This window comes from Bombina bombina, chromosome 2 (genome assembly GCF_027579735.1).
Source record: "Bombina bombina isolate aBomBom1 chromosome 2, aBomBom1.pri, whole genome shotgun sequence".
Lineage (NCBI taxonomy): Eukaryota > Metazoa > Chordata > Amphibia > Anura > Bombinatoridae > Bombina > Bombina bombina.
This window is the reverse complement of record NC_069500.1, coordinates 905,350,127-905,370,170: the sequence shown is the minus strand read 5'-3', so window position 1 is coordinate 905,370,170 and position 20,044 is coordinate 905,350,127. Positions and strand designations below refer to the sequence as shown.

At 39.3% G+C, this 20,044-nt stretch overlaps 1 protein-coding gene across 1 annotated transcript in view; it reads right to left on the bottom strand.

Annotated features, from left to right (window-relative positions):
- The window catches only part of IDUA (alpha-L-iduronidase), a 287,029-nt gene that overhangs the window by 9,153 nt on the left and 257,832 nt on the right, over positions 1–20,044 (bottom strand). The window contains exons 8-9 of the mRNA XM_053703291.1: positions 7,240–7,456; positions 3,171–3,386 (exon numbers count right to left, since the gene is read on the bottom strand). Of these exons, the coding sequence (XP_053559266.1) occupies positions 3,171–3,386; positions 7,240–7,456 (433 nt within the window). The remainder of the gene's footprint in view (positions 1–3,170; positions 3,387–7,239; positions 7,457–20,044) is intronic.

Below are 20,044 nucleotides of genomic sequence, written 5' to 3'. Positions count from 1 at the left end.
GGATGAAAACTTCGGACCCTCTTCTGGACGGATCGGTGATACCCGGCGTGGTGAAGATAAGGAAGGGAGATCTTCAGGGGCTTAGTGTTAGGTTTTTTAAGGGGGGTTTGGGTTAGATTAGGGGTATGTGGATGGTGGGTTGTAATGTTGGGGGGGGTATTGTATGTTTTTTTTTCAGGCAAAAGAGCTGTTTTCTTTGGGGCATGCCCCGCAAAAGGCCCTTTTAAGGGCTGGTAAGGTAAAAGAGATGTAAAGTTTTTATTTTAGAATAGGGTAGGGCATTTTTTTATTTTGGGGGGCTTTGTTATTTTTTTAGGGGGCTTAGAGTAGGTGTAATTAGTTTAAAATTCTTGTAATCTTTTTTTATTTTTTGTAATTTAGTGTTTTGTTTTTTTTGTAATTTAGTGTTTGTTTTTTTTGGTAATTTAGTTTAGTTGATTTAATTGTAGATAATTGTAGGTAGTTTAGTTAATTAATTTATTGATAGTGTAGTGTTAGGTTTAATTGTAACTTAGGTTAGGATTTATTTTACAGGTAAGTTTGTAATTATTTTAACTAGGTAGCTATTAAATAGTTATTAACTATTTAATAGCTATTGTACCTGGTTAAAATAAATACAAAGTTGCCTGTAAAATAAATAGTAATCCTAAAATAACTACAATATAATTATTATTTATATTGTAGCTATATTAGGGTTTATTTTACAGGTAAGTATTTAGCTTTAAATAGGAATAATTTATTTAACAAGATTTATTTTATTTCGTTAGATTTAAATTATATTTAACTTAGGGGGGTGTTAGGGTTAGGGTTAGACTTAGCTTTAGGGGTTAATACATTTATTATAGTAGCGGCGAGGTCCGGTTGGCAGATTAGGGGTTAATACTTGAAGTTAGGTGTTGGCGATGTTAGGGAGGGCAGATTAGGGGTTAATACTATTTATCATAGGGTTTTTGAGGCGGGAGTGAGGCGGTTTAGGGGTTAATACATTTATTATAGTGGCGGCGAGGTCCGGTCGGCAGATTAGGGGTTAATAAGTGTAGGTAAGGTAGCGGCGACGTGGGGGGGGGCAGATTAGGGGTTAATAAATATAATGTAGGTGTCGGCGATGTTAGGGGCAGCAGATTAGGGGTACATAGGGATAATGTAGGTGGCGGCGGTGTGTGGTCGGCAGATTAGGGGTTAAAAAAATTTATTAGAGTGGCGGCGATTTGGGGGGACCTCGGTTTAGGGGTGCATAGGTAGTTTATGGGTGTTAGTGTACTTTAGAGCACAGTAGTTAAGAGCTTTATGAACCGGCGTTAGACCAGAAAGCTCTTAACTCCTGACTTTTTTCTGCGGCTGGAGTCTTGTCGTTAGAGTTCTAACGCTCACTTCAGCCAAGACTCTAAATACCGGCGTTAGAAAGATCCCATTGAAAAGATAGGATACGCAATTGACGTAAGGGGATCTGCGGTATGGAAAAGTCAAGGCTGGAAAGTGAGCGTTATACCCTTTCCTGACTGACCAGCGGGCGGCCAAAACCAGCGTTAGGACCCCCTAACGCTGGTTTGGACAGCTAACGCAGAACTCTAAATCTAGGCGTTAGTTAGCCGAATAGTAAAGTTAATTCTGAATGGTTGCTTTAATTCATATCAAATATTGTTTATTTATAAAAAAAATCAGTATATGGAGTTGTCATCCAAACACTTCAAAAATGCATTAGTACAAGATAAATATGCTGTGTAAGAGTGTTAAATACTCCTTTACATAACTCATAAGCACATACTATAGTGCAGGGGCTGGCAACCTTTTATATACTCTATGTATATATAGAGTTGTCCTCCAAACACTTCACAAATACATTAGTACATGATTAGTACAGGGGCTGGCAACCTTTTATGAGCTCTGTGCCAAAGTGATACTATATTGTGACCATTTGTGCCAGCCTTATCTTTTATATAAAGTTTGAAAATAAAGAACAAATACTTTATCAATAATAATAATAGGACTATTGGCTCTCCAGATTATTTTAGCCACATATCCATGTCAGATCAGACCTTTGGCCCTATCAGATCTCAAGTCTTAGTCACCTGACCATAACGTTCCTGTGTTAGCCCCTAGCCTTAATTTACCCCCTGCTTCCTCAGTTGTAGTCTGTTGCTTTGTGTTGCCAAGCATGTAGTGTGTTATTGCTCAAGTATTGTGTATGATGCCTGTGTGTGTGTAGGGGGAAGGGGGGGTGAAGAGGGTAACACTGGGCCTGGCTGACCTCCTAAATAGCAGAAATGTGACAAAGATGGAACTGAAGGCCTTTTCAGACTTCAGTTCACCACTCTAAGTGCAGTTAAAACTGAAATGTGCCATAGGTTACTGAGCCCTGCTATATTATTTAGACATTTTTAGGGAACAATCATATATCTAAAACCAAACAGTGTCTGCTCAGTGTCTCTGTATATTTTTAATAAAGGAAAAATTGACCAGATTTTATTTTTAGATGTTCCTTTTTTTCATATTTAGAGAGACATTAAACATCCTGATTGGCTGCTTAAAGAGGCAGTATACTTTTTGTGTGAAAATAAAGTTTTTTCCACAATCCTTAAAGAGTCCAAAAAGCAAATTCTGTATCCTAGGTTTTCAATAAAATGCTGCAAACCAACACCTTGTTTAGGCATTATGCAACATTTAGAAGAAAACAGACTACATCATTTTTTTTTTTGTCATCTACAGTCAGTTGAGTCTACTAAGATACTATCCTACCCAACCTAGTAAAGATATTGAGCGTTTATGAAAAAGCCTCTCCCACTGGTCTGCTTTGCTTTAGCTAAAACGTACACAAATGCGTGTTAAATGGATTGATGGCCAATTCACTAATAATATAATAATGTTTTGCTGAGTTAAAGAGTACCATATTGCATAAAACAAAAAGTGGAGGAACTATTGAACGCTGTGTGGTTGTCATCTACTGGCAAAAGCAGGAAACACCTGAGAACAGAAGGTTGCTCTACTAACAGGAAGTGCATTGTATTTGTTTCCTGTACTGTTTCTTTTACAGATTTTCTTGAGTTTGTTGTGCACGTGTGATTCTATTTATCTGTTTTGACTCAGATCATATAATGTGGTGTTGTAAAACCATGAAAATGGTGGCTATGAACAAATATACAGTTGAACAAATTTAAAAAAAGCAGACGTACCTTCAGATTTTGGAAAATTTGTAAGGTTTACAGATAGATAATTTACATCAGGCGATGTTCTATTATCATTAGAAACATAAATGAGTATTGCAGATTGCCAGCTATCTGACTTGTCCTCCTTCTCTGGCTCATGTAAACTGGCTATTACTCCAACGATGCTGTCATTGCCAGCTTTTTCGCCATCAATAAATATTTCTGTAAAAGATTCTATTTCCCCTGCAAAAAAAAATTGTTTATCCCAGGAAAAGAGAATAATACAACTAAAGAATTTTACATGAAGAATTTGTTATTTTTTTCTACTGAAACAAATAGAAAACACAACAAAATACATATTTATCTAGTGCTAGATTATATGCTTGTCACTAAAATATATTTATTATCTAACAGCAGCAGTTTTTTTCTTAGTGGCTCAATTTTATTGACGGGATCACATATTTGCTGATATTTAGTGCTCTTGTGTTTCTAGATAATTGTGCCTTATTATGGCTGGTTGTTTTAACCAGCCAGAAAACTACATGTATTTTTTAAAACTTATACCAGTGTTGTAGATCACTGTTTCTCAACCGCAATCCTTAAGTTCCCCAGGTACAGGCCAGGCTTTCATTATAGCTGAACCAGTGCACAGGGATAATAATCAGTTGATGGGTTAGAGCAGGTTAGTAACCATGGTTACTGATCAGCTGATTATTTCACCTGTGCACTGGTTCAGCTATAATGAAAACCTGGCATGTTGGCGGTACTTGAGATCCGCGACTGAGAAACACAGTTGTAGACAACTAAGCCTAAATGAGACATCCCCCACCACCAAAATAAAGCCTCTACCTCATCCTTGACAATTAACACAAACCTCAACATGGCCCATTACAATAAACTGCAATGACCAGAGCCGGACTGGAAATAAAAAGCAGCCCTGTAAAGATTTGAAGACCAGCCCTATTTTTTGTCGAGTCCGTAGGATGCACATGCCCAATTTTTCTCAAGGAATTACTGGGATACTCCTTCACCAATAATTTAAATTTCAAATTAAATTACATTAGTTTGCAATAAAAAAAAAATACCAGCTTGTTGTTTTTTCTGCTTTAAAACCATTAGTGATGTAATCAACATTAACTCAAGAGACAAATATGAAATTAAACTATCTGAAGACAAAGTGCTGATTTTGGTTATTTGCAGACGTAATAAAGATAAAAGTAGATGAGCCCATTCTCATTTGCATTTCTGACCTTTACTTACTATGGGTTAGATTACAAGTGAAGAGTAAAAATATTAGTGCTATTGTGTGTAGATTGCTCAAGCGCAGACAATAGTGCTTCTATGTTTGCCCTCATATTAGTTAAAAGTTATTATTGTGAAAAGCACACTGTCTCAAGACTTAAGAGACTCACATACTCGCTTATTACATCAAGCTTACATCACACCAGGATTATACAAGAAATGGGCACCACAAGTTGATAACATTTGTCCCAAGTGCCACAAACCTAACCCTGATTTATCTCACATGATATGGCGCTGTCCACGTCTGGTTAAATATTGGAACTCCATGGCCTACTGGCTTAAGATCATGGGGAGAGTTAACATAGAGATAACCGACGAAACCATACTTTTCTTGCAACTCCCCATGGGATTAAAGAAACAAAATAAAATACTGGTCACCATCATCCTTTTAGCTAGGAGACTAGTGCTTCAAACATGGACATCCAAATCTGTACCCACATTACCTCAGCTGAAGAACTCACTCATTCATCAAATGACGATAGAATTATATGACTCAGTGGGAGACATGACACTCAGGACACAAAGTTTTATGAGCAAGTGGGAAAGCTTTATACGCACACTACCCATGCAAGTACAAACACACTTATTGTTTCCAATAAGAAATACGGAATATATGTTAAATGCGAGACTGAGAGGGGACTGGCAGTTAGAGTTTGATTAGCGAGAGAAATACAACTTACAACAAGTCAGCAGGAGTGAGAGGAGGGGTGAGAGAATCCTAAGGGGCATTGCTGTGATATATACATTTATATACTTATTTGCTGCTGTGAAACAAGAGATATCAAGATAGTATGTTGAATTGTTGAAAAGTTAAAAGGTTTAATGAGATAGATAGTAGTTTTGTAAAACAAAGAGAAAATACTTAAAGGATTGCAAATCAGTTTCAAATTAGCAATAGACATGAGTATGGGGAATTTGGAAGCAGATGATGTTAGCGTTTATTGGACTGTATAATCATTGTATGACGATAAGCATGATTCTAATACTGTACTCATTCTATGCCTGTAAACCTTTAAGTTGGAAAAATAAAAATTTAAAAAAAAAAAAAAGTTATTATTGTTAGTCAAAGTTATTTTTTATCTTTTGAGCGATAATCTAGGGCATGAAAGCACAAGTGTGGTAAATCCTTCACATGACAGACTTTAATGAGATTGCACAGTAAAATTCTTTTATATTGCTTGAGCATTAAAGGGACACTGAACCTACTTTTTTTCTTTCGTGATTCAGATAGAGCATGCAATTTTAAGCAACTATATAACTTACTCCTATTATCAATTTTCATTGTTCTCTTGCTATCTTTATTTGAAAAAGAAGGCATCTAAGCTTTTTTTTTGGTTCAGAACTCTGGAAAGCACTTTTTTTATTGGTGGATGAATTTATCCACCAATCAGCAAGAACAACCCAGGTTGTTCACCAAAAATGGCCCAGCATCTAAACTTACATTCTTGCATTTTAAATAAAGACACCAAGAGAAGGAAGAAAATTTGATAATAGGAGTAAATTAGAAAGTTGCTTAAAATGTCTTGCTTAATCTGAATCACAAAAGAAAAAATTTGGGTTCAGTGTCCCTTTAAGTCAATGGTGCGCAAGAAGTGGAGTTCTTCATGTAGTTCAGTATTTGAGATTATTGTATTGAGATTAAAGTAATGGTAAATTTCAGATTATAAGAATGTTGCAATTAAAAATAAATAAGTCTGCAAGTAAAACCACATAATTATTATTTTTTTAAATAATAATAGCTACAATTAGGGGTTGATTTAACAAGGGCTGAATGGCCCTTGTTCCCCCGAAACCCTTCAGGCTCGCCGGAAACAGCAGTTATGAAGCAGCGGTCTAAAGACCGCTGCTCCATAACTTGTCTGCTGCCTCTGAGGTTGTGGTCTTCAATCCGCCCAATCCTATATATAGGATCGGGCTGATTGACACTCCCTGCTAGCGGACGATTAGCCGCGAATCCGCAGGGGACGGCATTGCACATGCAGTTCTGGTGAACTGCTTGTGCAATGATAAATTCAGCGATGTCTGTTGGACATGATACGCTACAGCATATCATGTCAGACAGACATTGGTAAATCTTAGACACCAAACAGCAAGCGCTACCCAGGTGCCAGGAGCTTACATTCTTGCTTTTTCAAATAAAAATACCAAGAGAACGGATAATAGGAGTAAATTAGAAAGTTGCTTAAAATTGAATGCTCTATCTGAATCGTGAAAGTTTAATTTTGACTAGACTATTCCTTTTAACCATCCACTTATAATACCAGATTATGTGTTATTCTTAGCTGGAAGTTGTGTAAAAAATAAGGAACAGTGCGCTATCAATTGCACTTTACTAATAATTCAGAGTCTTTAACTCCACAACAGATTAAAAGGGAAAGTCCCTAACTGTAGTCACAAGAATTGCAGCTCCCAAGCAGGAAACTGCTACAGGTGAGTCAATTAGATGCAGCAGGGTTGCATATCCGCCAGCAGTTACTGGTGGTATCCTGCTAGGGAACTGCAATACCTTTGAATCCTGTAAAACATTTGTGTTTAACTCCTTTGTGGGGGTTAAATACACAGTTGTCTAGGGTCAGTAACCCAAAAATGTCAGCTTCTGTTGAATTACTGCATGTCTGTCCTGCATGTCTGTCCTGCATCAGAAAGTCACTTTGACTGTAAAATAAAAAATCTGTTCCCATGCTACACAAAGCCATTCTCATTAATTTTTTTTTATACTGTAGTCTCATTTTAAAATGGCCCTAAAAATTACAGCTATTGTCTTTATTAGAGATATATAAACATAGAGATGTACCTAATAATGCCAGCAAGCCCATTACCGTTAACACTGGTTTTCTCACCATCTGGACATGGGGAGGTTTAGTATTGTTCATCTGGAATCTTGCTGTCAACGTCCTCTGAGTAAAGTAGTGAGGGTAATAGTTCAGGAAGGCATTATCGTTACTTAGCAAGGTGTAGTTAATACTGTTACTTTCATTGGACAAGAGCAGAGCTTGATGTTGATCTATTACCTAAGTGCACAGAAAAGAAAAAAAAAACAATCTTAGTGATGGTTAATTTAAAGTGAAATTGCCACATTATGGTATTCTAGGTTCTTTGATTAAAAACAAATAAAAAAGAAAGACAGTTACAGGCAAGTAGAAGACAGACAGATAAATAGATGATAAATAATTAAGAAACAGATAAATAGAGGCAGAAAATACACAGAGACACACACACATATATATACTATATATATATATATATATATATATATATATATATATATATATATATATATATATATATGATTAAAGTAGAGAGATAGATAGAGATAGACATAGTAATAGAGTTAAAGATACAGATAGACAGATTAATAGAGGTAGATAGATAAAGACATACAGACAGACTGACAGATAGTCAGACTACAGTAAGAGTATTTACTAAATACAACTGAATTTGAGTATCTAAGCAATACAGACAAGCAATGTGCTCTCTTTGTCAGTAAAATATTTTTCTGTAGTTTTAAAGGGATATGAAACAGAAAAAACATAAATTATGCTTACCTGATAATTTAATTTCCTTCTGTATGAGGAGAGTACACGGCATCATTCCTTATTGATGGGAAATACTGAACATGGCCACCAGGAGGGGGCAAAGACACCCCAGCCAAAGGCTTAAATACTCCCCCTACTTACCTCATATCCCAGTCATTCTGCCAAGGGAACAAGGAACAATAGGAGAAATATCAGGATATAAATGGTGCCGGAAGAGAAAAACTAATTTTGGTCCGCCCATCAGAGTGGCAGAAGGAAATTAAATGATCAGGTAAGCATAATTTATGTTTTCCTTCTTAATGTGAATGAGTATAATAATAGTGGAATGAGCCGTAATCCTTTGAGGAGGTCTAAGTCCCGCTGACTCGTAAGCTAAGCATATAACACTCCTCAACCAAAAAGATAAGGTAGTCAAAGAGGCTTTCCGACCCTTCTGCTTCCCAGAGTAGATAACAAACAAAGAAGAAGTTTGTTTAAATTCCTTAGTAGCTTGAAGATAAAACTTCAAAGGTCGAACCACATCCAGATTATGAAGTAAACTTTCCTTTCGAAGAAGGAGGATTAGTACATATGGAAGGAACCACAATCTTTTGATTGATGTTACGATCAGATGCCACCAAACGGGTACGTAGGACAGCCTTATCAGTGTGGAACACCAGATAAGGAGGCTCACATTGCAAGGCAGCCATTTCAGAAACTCTGCGTGCCAACACAATAGCCAATAGAAAAATAACCTTCCAGGACAATAATTTAATGTCAACCGAATGCATAGGCTCACACGGAGCCCATTGCAAAAACTTAAGAACAAGATTCAAACTCCAAGGTGGAGCGTTAGATCTACACACAGGTCTGATCCTGATTAGAGCCTTAATGAAGGATTGCACGTCAGGGAGCTCTGCAAGCCTCTTGTGCAGCAAAACAGAAAGGGACGAAATCTGTCCCCTCAGGGAACTGGCAGAAAGGCCCTTCTACAGACCCTTCTCGAGAAAGGAAATAATCCTGGCAGCCTTAACCTTATGCCAGGCGAAAACACATTCTACACACCAGAATAAGTAAGCTGTCCACACCTTATGATAGATGCGACGAGTAACAGGCTTACAAGCCTGAATGAGAGTGTCAGAGAATCTAGATTATGAACAAAAGGACCCTGTTCCAGCAGATCCCTGCGACAAGATAACTTCCATGGAGGAAATAAGGACATCCCCACCAAGTCCGCAAACCACATCCATCGCGGCCACGATGGAGTAATCAGTATCACTGAAGCTTGCTCCTGCTTGACTACACGAGCAAGAAGTGGTAACAGCGGAAAAATGTAAATTAGATTGAAGCTCCAAGGCACTGCTAATGCATCTATTAGCTCCGCCTGAGAATCCCTGGACCATGACCCATATCTGGGTAGCTTGGAATTGAGCCAGGACGCCGTGAGATCTATCTCCGGCGTCCCCCATCTGTTACAAATCTCCGCAAACACCTAGGGATGGAGAGACCATTCCCCCGGATGAAAGGACTGTCTGCTGAGGAAATCCGCTTTCCAGTTGTCCACACCCAGAATGTGGATCGCCGACAGTGAGCAGTTGCAGGCCTCCGCCCTCTCCAGAATCAGAGATACCTCCCTCATTGTTAGGTAGCTCCTCGTTCCCCCCGATGGTTAATGTAAGCCACCGAGGTCATGTTGTCTGATTGGAATCTGATAAACTTGGACAAACCCCATCCTGAGAGACTTGCGTCTGTAGTCACAATCTCCCAGGATGGTCTCAAGAAGGATGTCCCTTGGGACAGGTGATCTGGACACAGCCATTAGGAGAGCGATTCTCTCGACCGGTTGTCCAGAGAAATCTGTTGAGACAGATCCGAATGATTGCCGTTCCACTGTCTCAGCATGCACAGCTGAAGTGGTCTGAGATGGAATCTGGCAAAAGGAATTATGTCCATGCTGGACACCATGAGACCAATCACCTCCATACACCGAGCCACAGAGGGCCTTAAGGAAGTCTGGAAGGCAAGACAAGTGGAAGGTAGCTTGTAACGTCTCTGGTCTGTAAGGAATATCCTCATGGATATGGAATCTATTATAGTACCCAGGAATTCCACCCTGGTACTGGGAAGAAGAGAACTCTTTTCTAAGTTTATCTTCCATCCATGAGATCGAAGAAGAAACAGAAGAGCTTTCAAATGGTCTTCTGCCAGGCGACAGGATGGTGCTTGAACCAGAATATCGTCCAAGTATGGCGCTACTGCTATACTTCTGGTTCTGGCCACTGCAAGCAGAGCCCCTAGAACCTTCGTAAAAACTCTTGGAACAGTAGCTAGACCAAACGGTGCAATAAACTGGAAGTGCTGGTCCAGGAACTCAAACCTTAGGAACTTGAAGTGTTCCTTGTGTATTGTAACATGAAGGTATTCATCCTTCAGATCTATTGTGGTCATGAACTGTCCTTCCTGAACTAAGGGAAGGATGGACCTTATTGTCTCCATCTTGAACGAGGGGACAGATAGGAATTTGTTTAAGCACTTGAGATCCAGAATTGGGCGTAAAAGTTCCCTCCTTCTTTGGGACCACAAAAAGGTTTGAGGTACCGGGACAATGACTCCCTGGGAGGAGAGATCCCTCACACACCCTAGTAAGGCCTCTCTCTTTTCTGGCCTTGAAGACAGGTTTGACAAGAGGAATCTCATCTGGGTGGATGAGACTTGAAACCTATCCTGTATCCCTGAGCGATGACCTCCAGGACCCACAGGTCTTGCATGTACCCAAACCAAGCTTTCGAAAAGAGTGACAGTCTGCCCCCTACAAGATCCAGAGCTGGATCGGGGTCCGCCCATTCATGCTAACTTTGTCTCGGCGGGCTTCTTGTTCTGCTTGGATTTATTCCAGGACTGAGCTAGCTTCCAAGTCCCCTTGGATTGCTCAGGCTTTGCAGAGAGTTGCCGACGTTGGGATTTATCCGAATGAAAGGAACAAATTTAGGACCTTGTCCTTTAGGTTTGTTCTTCTTATCCTGCGGTAAAAAGGCACCTATGCCTCCAGTAACCATGGAGATAATTGGACCAAATAGAATCTTCCCCTTTAAATAGGAGGGAAAGAAGTCTCGAATTCAAAGTCATGTCCGCAGACCATGACTTCAGCCAGAGTGCCCTACGGGCTTGAACAGAAAAACCTGAAACCTTGGCATTCAGTCGAATAATCTGCATATTTGCATTACAAATAAAATAATTAGCCACCCTTAAGGCCTTAATTCTTTCTTGGATCACGTCAGATCAACTCAGATAAGGAGTCGCACCAGTAGGTAGCCGCTCCAGCAAACGCAGCAACAGCCGCTGCCGGTTGAAACAAATATCCTGTATGTTGAAACATCTTTCTTAATAGAGTTTCTATTTTCTTATCCATGAGCTCTTTAAACGATGAACTATCCTCAAGCGGGATAGTAGTGCGCTTAGCAAGAGTGGAGATAGCGCCATCCACATTGGGGATGGAACCCCACAACTCCAATTGAGAGTCCGGAACCGGGAACAATTTCTTAAAGGAAGAAGAAGGGGAAAAAGAAGAACCGATACTTTCCCATTCATTCTTAATAATGTTCGCCATCTTTACGGGAACCTGGAAAGTTTAGGGTACAACCCTGCCCTAGTAGACCTTATCTAATTTAGGAATCAAAGGTTCCTCTGGCAATTTAGGCTCTGGAACCTCTAACGTAGCCAATACTTCCTTTAGCAGAAAACGTAAATGTTCAATCCTAAATCTAAAGTCTGGTTCCTCTGCAGCTGGAGGCTTAGAGGCAGCAGAATCTGACCCAGAAAGAGCACACTCTGTTGTTTAAAAATGCATGTTTTTTCTAAATCATAAAAGAAAAAATGTGGGTTTCATGTCCCTTTAATTTGTTTAACATGGGCCATGCATATGGGTGATCTAATAAGTAAAATTATTTTTTCTTAGTCCCTTTGTTTTCTATCACCCGTAGAAGTTAATTTTATTAAATTTCACTGTATAAAATTATGTCTGTCTTCTAATACAGTGAAACTTATGTGTGCTCATGCATTAAAGGGATCTGAAACCTAAAATTATTCTTTCATGATTTAGATAGAGCAAGTGATTTTAAAGGGACATGAAACCCACATTTTTTAATTTGTGATTTAGAAAAACATGCATTTTTAAACAACTTTCTAATTTACATCCATTATCTAACTTGCTTCATTCTCTCAATATACATTGCTGAAAAGCATATCTAGAACGGCTCAGTAGCTGCTGATTGGTTGCTGCACATAGATGCCTCGTATGATTGGCTCACCCATGTGCATTGCTATTTATTCAACAAAGGATATCTAAATAATTAAGCAAATTAGATAATAGAAGTAAATTTGAATGTTGTTTAAAAATGTATTCTCTACCTGAATCATGAAAGAAATGTTTTGGGTTTACTGTCCCTTTAAGGAAAAAAAATATGGTAAAGTATTACTGGCCGTGAACTCACCATGCCATACATAAGCACTTCATTTAACTAAATAAGTCCTTGAGCAGGCTTACTGGGCAACTAAGTAGCTAATAAACATAATCTATCTGAGCGGTTGTGTCTGCATCAGTAGATATAGCTCATTCTACAGCGTACATTCATTATTTAAACTGCAGAGATATTAGTAAATATTAAGAAATAAAGTTGCCCGTTTACATTGCAATGTCTGGGTTGAAACAGTTTTATATATTCTTAATATATTACATCTGCAAAAGATGTGTATAAAAATACATATTTAATATGGATTTAAAACATTTTTGTTTACAGAGACATGAAAATCAAAAACATTGTTTTGTGATTCAGACAGAGCATAACATTTTAAAATGTTTCCAATTTACTTTGTTCCCATTCTATTCTATTGAATAGATGCCTATGTAGGTATCTGGAGCACTCCATGGCAGGAAATTGCGCGGCCATCTAGTGCTCTTGCAAATGGATAGCATTCTTACAAAACTGCTGCCATATAGTAATCCAGAAATGGGCCGACTTACATCCCTGCTTTTCAACAAAAGATACCAAGGGAACGAAGAAAAATTGATAAAAGAAGTAAATTGGAAAGTTATTTAAAATAACGTGTTCTATCTAAATCTTGACATAAATATTTTGGGTTTCAGATCCCATTAAATGTATAAAAAGAGCATAAAATATTGAACCATAAACAGAACATGCCTTTACATTTAAAACAAGGAAAAAACTAGACCATTCTTTCAATGTTGCTAATATACAAGTAACAAAGTAAAGTAAATAGTATGATGGATACCCCTGTTAATAAGAAGTAAAAACAATGCAGCTGATTAACATTGGAAAAAAATCCCATTGCATAAATATTTACATTAATGAATAATACTTCCAGAAAATTTATAGTTTGTTATCAGCTTTTATGAGAAATCTCATGGTAAACAATTGTTAAAGGGACAGTAAACACCAGAATTTTTGTTGTTTAAAAAGGTAGATAATCCCTTTATTACCCATTCCCCAATTTTGCATAACCAACACAGTTATAATAATCTACTTTTTACCTCTGTGATTACCTTGTATCTATGCCTCTGCAAACTGCCCCCTTATTTCAGTTCTTTTGACAGACTTGCATTTTTAGCTAATCAGTGCTGACTCCTAGGAGCTTCACGTGCTGGAGCTCAATGTAATCTATATGAAACACATGAACTAACGCCCTCTAGTGGTGAAAAACTGTCAAAATGCTTTCAGATTAGAGGCAGTATTCAAGGTCTAAGAAATTAGCACAAGAACCTCCTAGATTTAGCTTTCAACTAAGAATACCAAGAGAACAAAGCAAAATTGGTAATAAAAGTAAATTGGAAAGTTGTTTAAAAATACATGCCCTATTTAAATCAAGAAAGATTTTTTTTTTTTACTTTACTGTCCCTTTAAGATAGAGACTTCTCTCAATTCTTGGCAACATACTGTACACTTAGGCCATTCTACGGTATATGATAAATTTCCACACTTGACATTTGCTTAGGGCTAGTCAAAATCATTAACATAATGTTTATAAAGTGAATAGTACCAAATTCTTCAAGCAAGATATTGTTTGCATTTAATGGGACATGATACCAAATGTTGAAACACTTGAAAGTAAAACAGCATGACTGTTAAACGCTGACTTAAAAATGCCACCTGAACATTTCTATGTAAAAATCAAAGATATTTTACCTCAAAATTTCTTCAGTAGCCACATCTCATTGTAAAGGGACATTAAGACATTAAGCAGCCAATCAGGATGCTAGTACCAGGACTTGCAAAGGACCGTGAAACTGGCATGTGCCGGTATAGTCATGTTATTCCCCTTCTCAGTTTAGGGATGTTTACTTTGAAATCTCACCAGATTTCAATGAAATCTCACAAGATCACAGAAAAGCAACGTGTGACATCAACACTGATTAAGTTGATTGGCTGATCTTCTTTACTTTCAAAATGCAGCAGAACGTATCTGAATAAATTTTGAGGTAAAAAATATTCATTTTTTTACACAGAGATGTTAATTTATTATATTTTCTTGTCAGTTTTCTACAGTTACGCTGTGTCTCATGTCTCATTCCCTCATGTTCCCTGGGAATGCGTTCTTCAGATCTATGGTGGTCATGAACTGACCCTGTTGTACTAAATGTAAGATGGTACGGATGGTCTCTATTTGAAAGTAGGAACCCTCAAAAGTGCCTGAAAGTTCCCTCCTTTTGTTGGAACAATAAACAGGTTGGAGTAAAAACCCTGACACTGCTCTGAGACAGGAACAGGATTTATAACCCCCATCAATTCTAAACCCTGCACATATTGAAAGAAGGCAGCCGCCTTCAAATGATTTTTCAGGATGCCTGGACCGAAAACCTATTGAACTGCCCTAATTTTGTAGCCAAGAGACATACACACATACATACACATGCGCTCACACAAGCACACATATACATATACACACACACATATAGATATATATACACATACACACACACATACACCCACACACACAAATACATACACACTCATACAAGCACACACGCACTTACTCATACATACACACACTCGAGCACACACATACATACACACAGACACACCCACACATTCACACACACACAGACAGACTAAAGCTACACACTGTTGGTCAGCCAACCTAAAGAGACCACTAATAGCAGACACAATCTCACAATTTATGTTGAAGAGGGCTACAAATTTAGGAAATTATTTATTTAGATGAGGCTCCAGCAGTATTATTAAAGGTTACATTTTATGGTTTTGTGGCAGTTAAAATTGCCAGAATACCTCTACGGTTAAAACACTGGGTAGCAGGTACTGACTCTAAAACTAATATTTGTACCTTCCCATTTACGACTAATTTGCTTTTCTGGCAACAATATAAGTTTATATTTTTGGTCTCTACTTTATCTTCAGTATTCAGTAAAATATGTTTGTTCTAAAACTGTGAGCTCAGATAGAAATAGAAGGACATGGGACATGGGACATAACAGTCTCTAGGCTTCACTCAGGTTGGCCAAGACCTTTCCAGTAGGAGCTAAGGAGCTTGTCTGTCAATGTTTCATGATATCAATCAGGGATGTGATAACAAATGCTGTGATATCAAATGAAATACTGTCACAATGATATCACTCTCTTTTCATTTGAGAAAACTATATTTTACAATTTTGTGTTAATAATTATTACAGCCAAATCCTTTTCGGAATCTCAGCTTAGCAAAACAGGGTTTTATTCCAGTCTTTTTAAGGTTTCCTGAAATGGAATTCTAGACTATTAAACCATACGTATGAAAATTAAAAATTATTCAGTGTGATCAGTCTGGCATGTTTTCCCTCCAAAAGCATTTATGGTGATAATAGATCTCAGCTATGCATATCAGCATATTTCATCTACTGCAGCTTATTAGTGTTTCCTTAGATTTGTCACAAGGAATGGCCATTTTCAATTTACCTCTTAATGACTCTTCATGAGGAACTCGGAAGGAAAAGTATAGAAGTATAGAAGTATACTCACACCAAGATTATTAACACTTCACTTACTACATATAACCATTCAAGGTATATATTGCCCTAAATCACAGCCCACTCACCAGGTCTACCCTCACAAACAATTTAGTCACACTTTAAGCCCCCCGCCTACCTATTAACTCCATATAACCTGTGCCAAGCAGGCCACTTCACGTTACAATATATGCCCCCACGCCTAGTTTATACACTGTACAGTACCTAAACATAGCCAGGTTAATCACTTGCATTACATACACAGGTAGCCAGAATTTCACATAATCATTGCACCATACCAAGGTCACTTACCTTGCACAGTATGTATACTCACAGTGTAATGTGAAGTGGCCTGCTTGGCAAGGTTTATATGGGGTTAATAGGTAGATGGGGGGCTTAAAGTGTGACTAAATTGTTTGTGGGGGAAGACCTGGTGAGTGGACTGTGATTTAGGGCAATATATACCTTGAATAAGTTGAATTGTCATATGTAGTAAGTGAAGTGTTAATAATCTGGGTGTGAGTCTCACACCCAGATTATTAACATTTCAATTACTGCATATGACCATTCAAGGTATATATTATTGCCCTAAAATTTCACAGCCCACTGACTCACCAGGTCTACCCCCACAAACAATTTAGACACACTTTAAGTCCCCTGTCTACCTATTAACCCCATATAACCCGTGACAAGCAAGCCACTCTTGCTCGTCCTCTGGGAGCTGACTGTGGGTGAGTGCTCTCTGCAGGCATAGTACACTATCTCTGCGGTGAGAGGACACCTGGGGGTATAAACAGACCAGGTGGCACCCGGGCAGCATGCAGAGAGACAGACTGACTGTCACCAAGAGAGAGAGTGGAAGGAACTCGGGAGATTTTCCCCCAGCCAGAGCCGACACAACACGGTCTCGGGCCTCCCCGTGAACCCCTCCGACCCCTGCCCCGACTCCCGCGCCCCCCCCCCCAGCCTGAGCTCACCGTGGCTGCCAGACATCTTCACAGTTCACTGCTCCGGTCTCAGTCTCACTGAGTCACTGCTGCGCTAGCTTGCAGACTCCCAGACCAGTTCTAGTGTCACTCCACTGACTCGACTCCTGCTACTGACTAGGCTGCACGTGCAGTCACAAGATGATTGATCAGATACACTGTGCAGCCAGTCAGTCAGGTCCGGAGGAGGCAGACTCTCTAACCTATCAGTGTGCCAAAATGGAAAGTTCCGGGGCACCCGGCAGGTCAATCAAACATAAAAGTTTGTTGGTGACATTTGCAATTGTGCTGCAGTGCCTGGATGCCCTGGAAATTAGAATTAGTCTTATTTAAATTGGAATGGATAAGGTCAGGATTTGGGGAAGAAAAAAAAAAAGAAGAAAAAAAAAAAAATACAAGTCAACCTGAAGTCTTGGGCACCCCTGTGGGGAGGAACCTGCTGGGCCCGGTCACAATGGCGACTGTCGCATCACCGGTAGTTCCGCCCCTGGGCGGACCCTAATCTGAGGGCACCACAGCCAGTATGTAAGGAGGACCAGGTAGCCACCTTACAAATCTGATCCATGGAGGCTTCGTTCTTAAAAGCCCAGGAAGAAGCAACTGCTCTAGAAGAATGAGCCATAATCCTCTCGGGAGGCTGCTGTCCCACTTTCTCATAAGCCAAGCGGATGACACTTCTCAACCAGAAAGACATGGAAGACGTAGTGGCCTTCTGCCCCCTACATTGACCCGCATAAACGAAAAACAAAGATGAAGATTGTCTGAATTCCTTAGTAGCCTGAAGGTAAAACATCAACGCACGAACCATATCCAAATTGTGAAGCAAACTTTCCTTTGCTGAAGAAGGATTGGGACACAAGGAGGGACAACAATCTCTTTATTGATGTTACAATCTGACAGCACCTTAGGAAGGAAACCTAACCTAGTACGTAAAACCACCTTATCGGCATGAAAAACAAAGTAAGGTGGGTCACACTGTAAAGCCGAGATCTCAGAGACTCTGCAAGCCGAGGCAATGGCTAATAGAAACAAAACTTTCCATGATAACAGTTTAATGTCAACAGTATGCATGGGCTCAAACGGAGACTGCTGCAAAACATGAAGAACAAGATTGAGACTCCAAGGTGGAGTCACAGGTCTTAACACAGATCTGATCGTAGTCAGAGCCTTAACAAAGGACTGCATAACTGGAAGCTCAGCTAATATTTTGTGCAGCAACACCAACAGGGCCGATATCTGTCCCTTCAGAGAACTGGCAGATAGACCCTTCTCCAAACCATCTTGGAGAAAACATAAAATTCTGGCAACTTTTACCTTATGCCAAGAAAAAGGGAAGCACCCTTTCCTCCGGTAACAGTAGAAATGATAGAGTCCAGGCCTGGACCAAATAAAACTTCCCCTTTGAAAGGTAAGGAAATAAGTCTGGATTTAGAAACCATATCCGCAGACCAAGATTTCAACCAGAGAGCTCTGCGAGCTAGAGCCGCAAAAACTGAAGCCTTTGTGTTCAGACGTATAATCTGCATATTTGCATCACAGACAAAGGAATTAGCTATTCTTAAAGCCTTAATCCTCTCCTGAATATCCTCAAGGGGAGATTCCACCTCGATAAGTTCTGACAGAGAGTCGCACCAGTAAGTGGCGGTAGGTGGCAGTAGGTGGCGGCCCCAGCGGCAACTGCCGCCAATGATTGAAATAAAAATCCTGTGTGTTGAAACATTCTTCTCAGAAAACTTTCCAACTTCTTGTCCATGGGTTCCCTAAATGAATAACAATCTTCCAGATGGATAGTGGTACGCTTAGCTAGCATCGAAATGGCACCATCCACCTTAGGGATGGAACCCTACAATTCCAGCTGAGAATCAGGGACCGGGAATAACTTTTTAAAAGTTGACGAAGGAGAAAAAGGAGTTTCCGATTCATTACTGATAATATTCGCCATGTGAACTGGTACAGGAAAAGTTTGTGGAACCTTTCTTTCCTAATAAACCCTGTCTAACTTAGGAATCTTGGGTTCCTCTGGTAGTGTTTCTTCTGGAACCTCTAATGTAGACAAAAAACGGGGCTTATACATGAAGTCTCAGACTCCGAGAGCTCACCCTCTGATGCTACAGAGGTTAACTCAACCTCAGACAATTGAGACATACTGGTTAAATCTGATTGGAAATTAGCTGAATCTAATTCAGTAGAACTATGTTTAACCTTTCTCTTACGTTTCCCAGAGATAGGTAAGGCACTCAGGGCTGCAGACACAGCAGATTGTAACTGCATGGTAAAAAGCCCCCTCCAGCCGGAGTATTAGACATGCCGTGGGGAACTGCCTGTGAAGCGGTTTGAGGGGATAGGGTAGATATCTCCCAGACCACAGAATCCTGAGAGGTTGACGGCTAATAGGGACTAATTATGCTAGGGGTGGTAGCAGATTTAGCTCCCTTCTTAGACTTTAGAATGGTACCCAGGCATTTGGAACAACATTTAGCAATATAAACAGGTATTATTAATTATAATAGAAGGTGCAGAACCTTCGAACATATTATCAGAGTCCTCCATTGCTGAAGATGCAATCCCACAGTAAGGAAAAGATTTAAACAACAATTCCTCTAGGACTAATTTTATTAATAAAAAAGGCACCTGTATAACCCCAATGGCTGGGCACTCACCACCTCCTAGACCCAGACAGTTGTAGGACGCTCTCCGTAGGATTGCAAGAGTTCCAGCAGCAAGATCACAAGGAAAACTTAATGAGCCGCGCCCGATTACGTGGTGCTCAAGAAGGGACCTTCCCTGCTATAAGAAAAAGAGTGTGAAAAGCTATTAGAAGCTGCGCAACTCACAAAAACAAAAGTGAAACCTGTCTGTTCCATTGCCAAAAAAGTATGCAGTCTATTTGAGCCCATACCTTAACAAAGTGTTCCTTAGAGAACAAAGCAGTACATATACAAATATATATCCCCAAACTGTTCCAAATGAATCTCTGAAATAAAAGTTATTAACCCTTAATCTTATTGAGATTATGAGGAGTCACAATGTGACCCTAATAACAGGAGTCCCTGCTAAATAGTAAAATAAAGCGGACTTATCCTC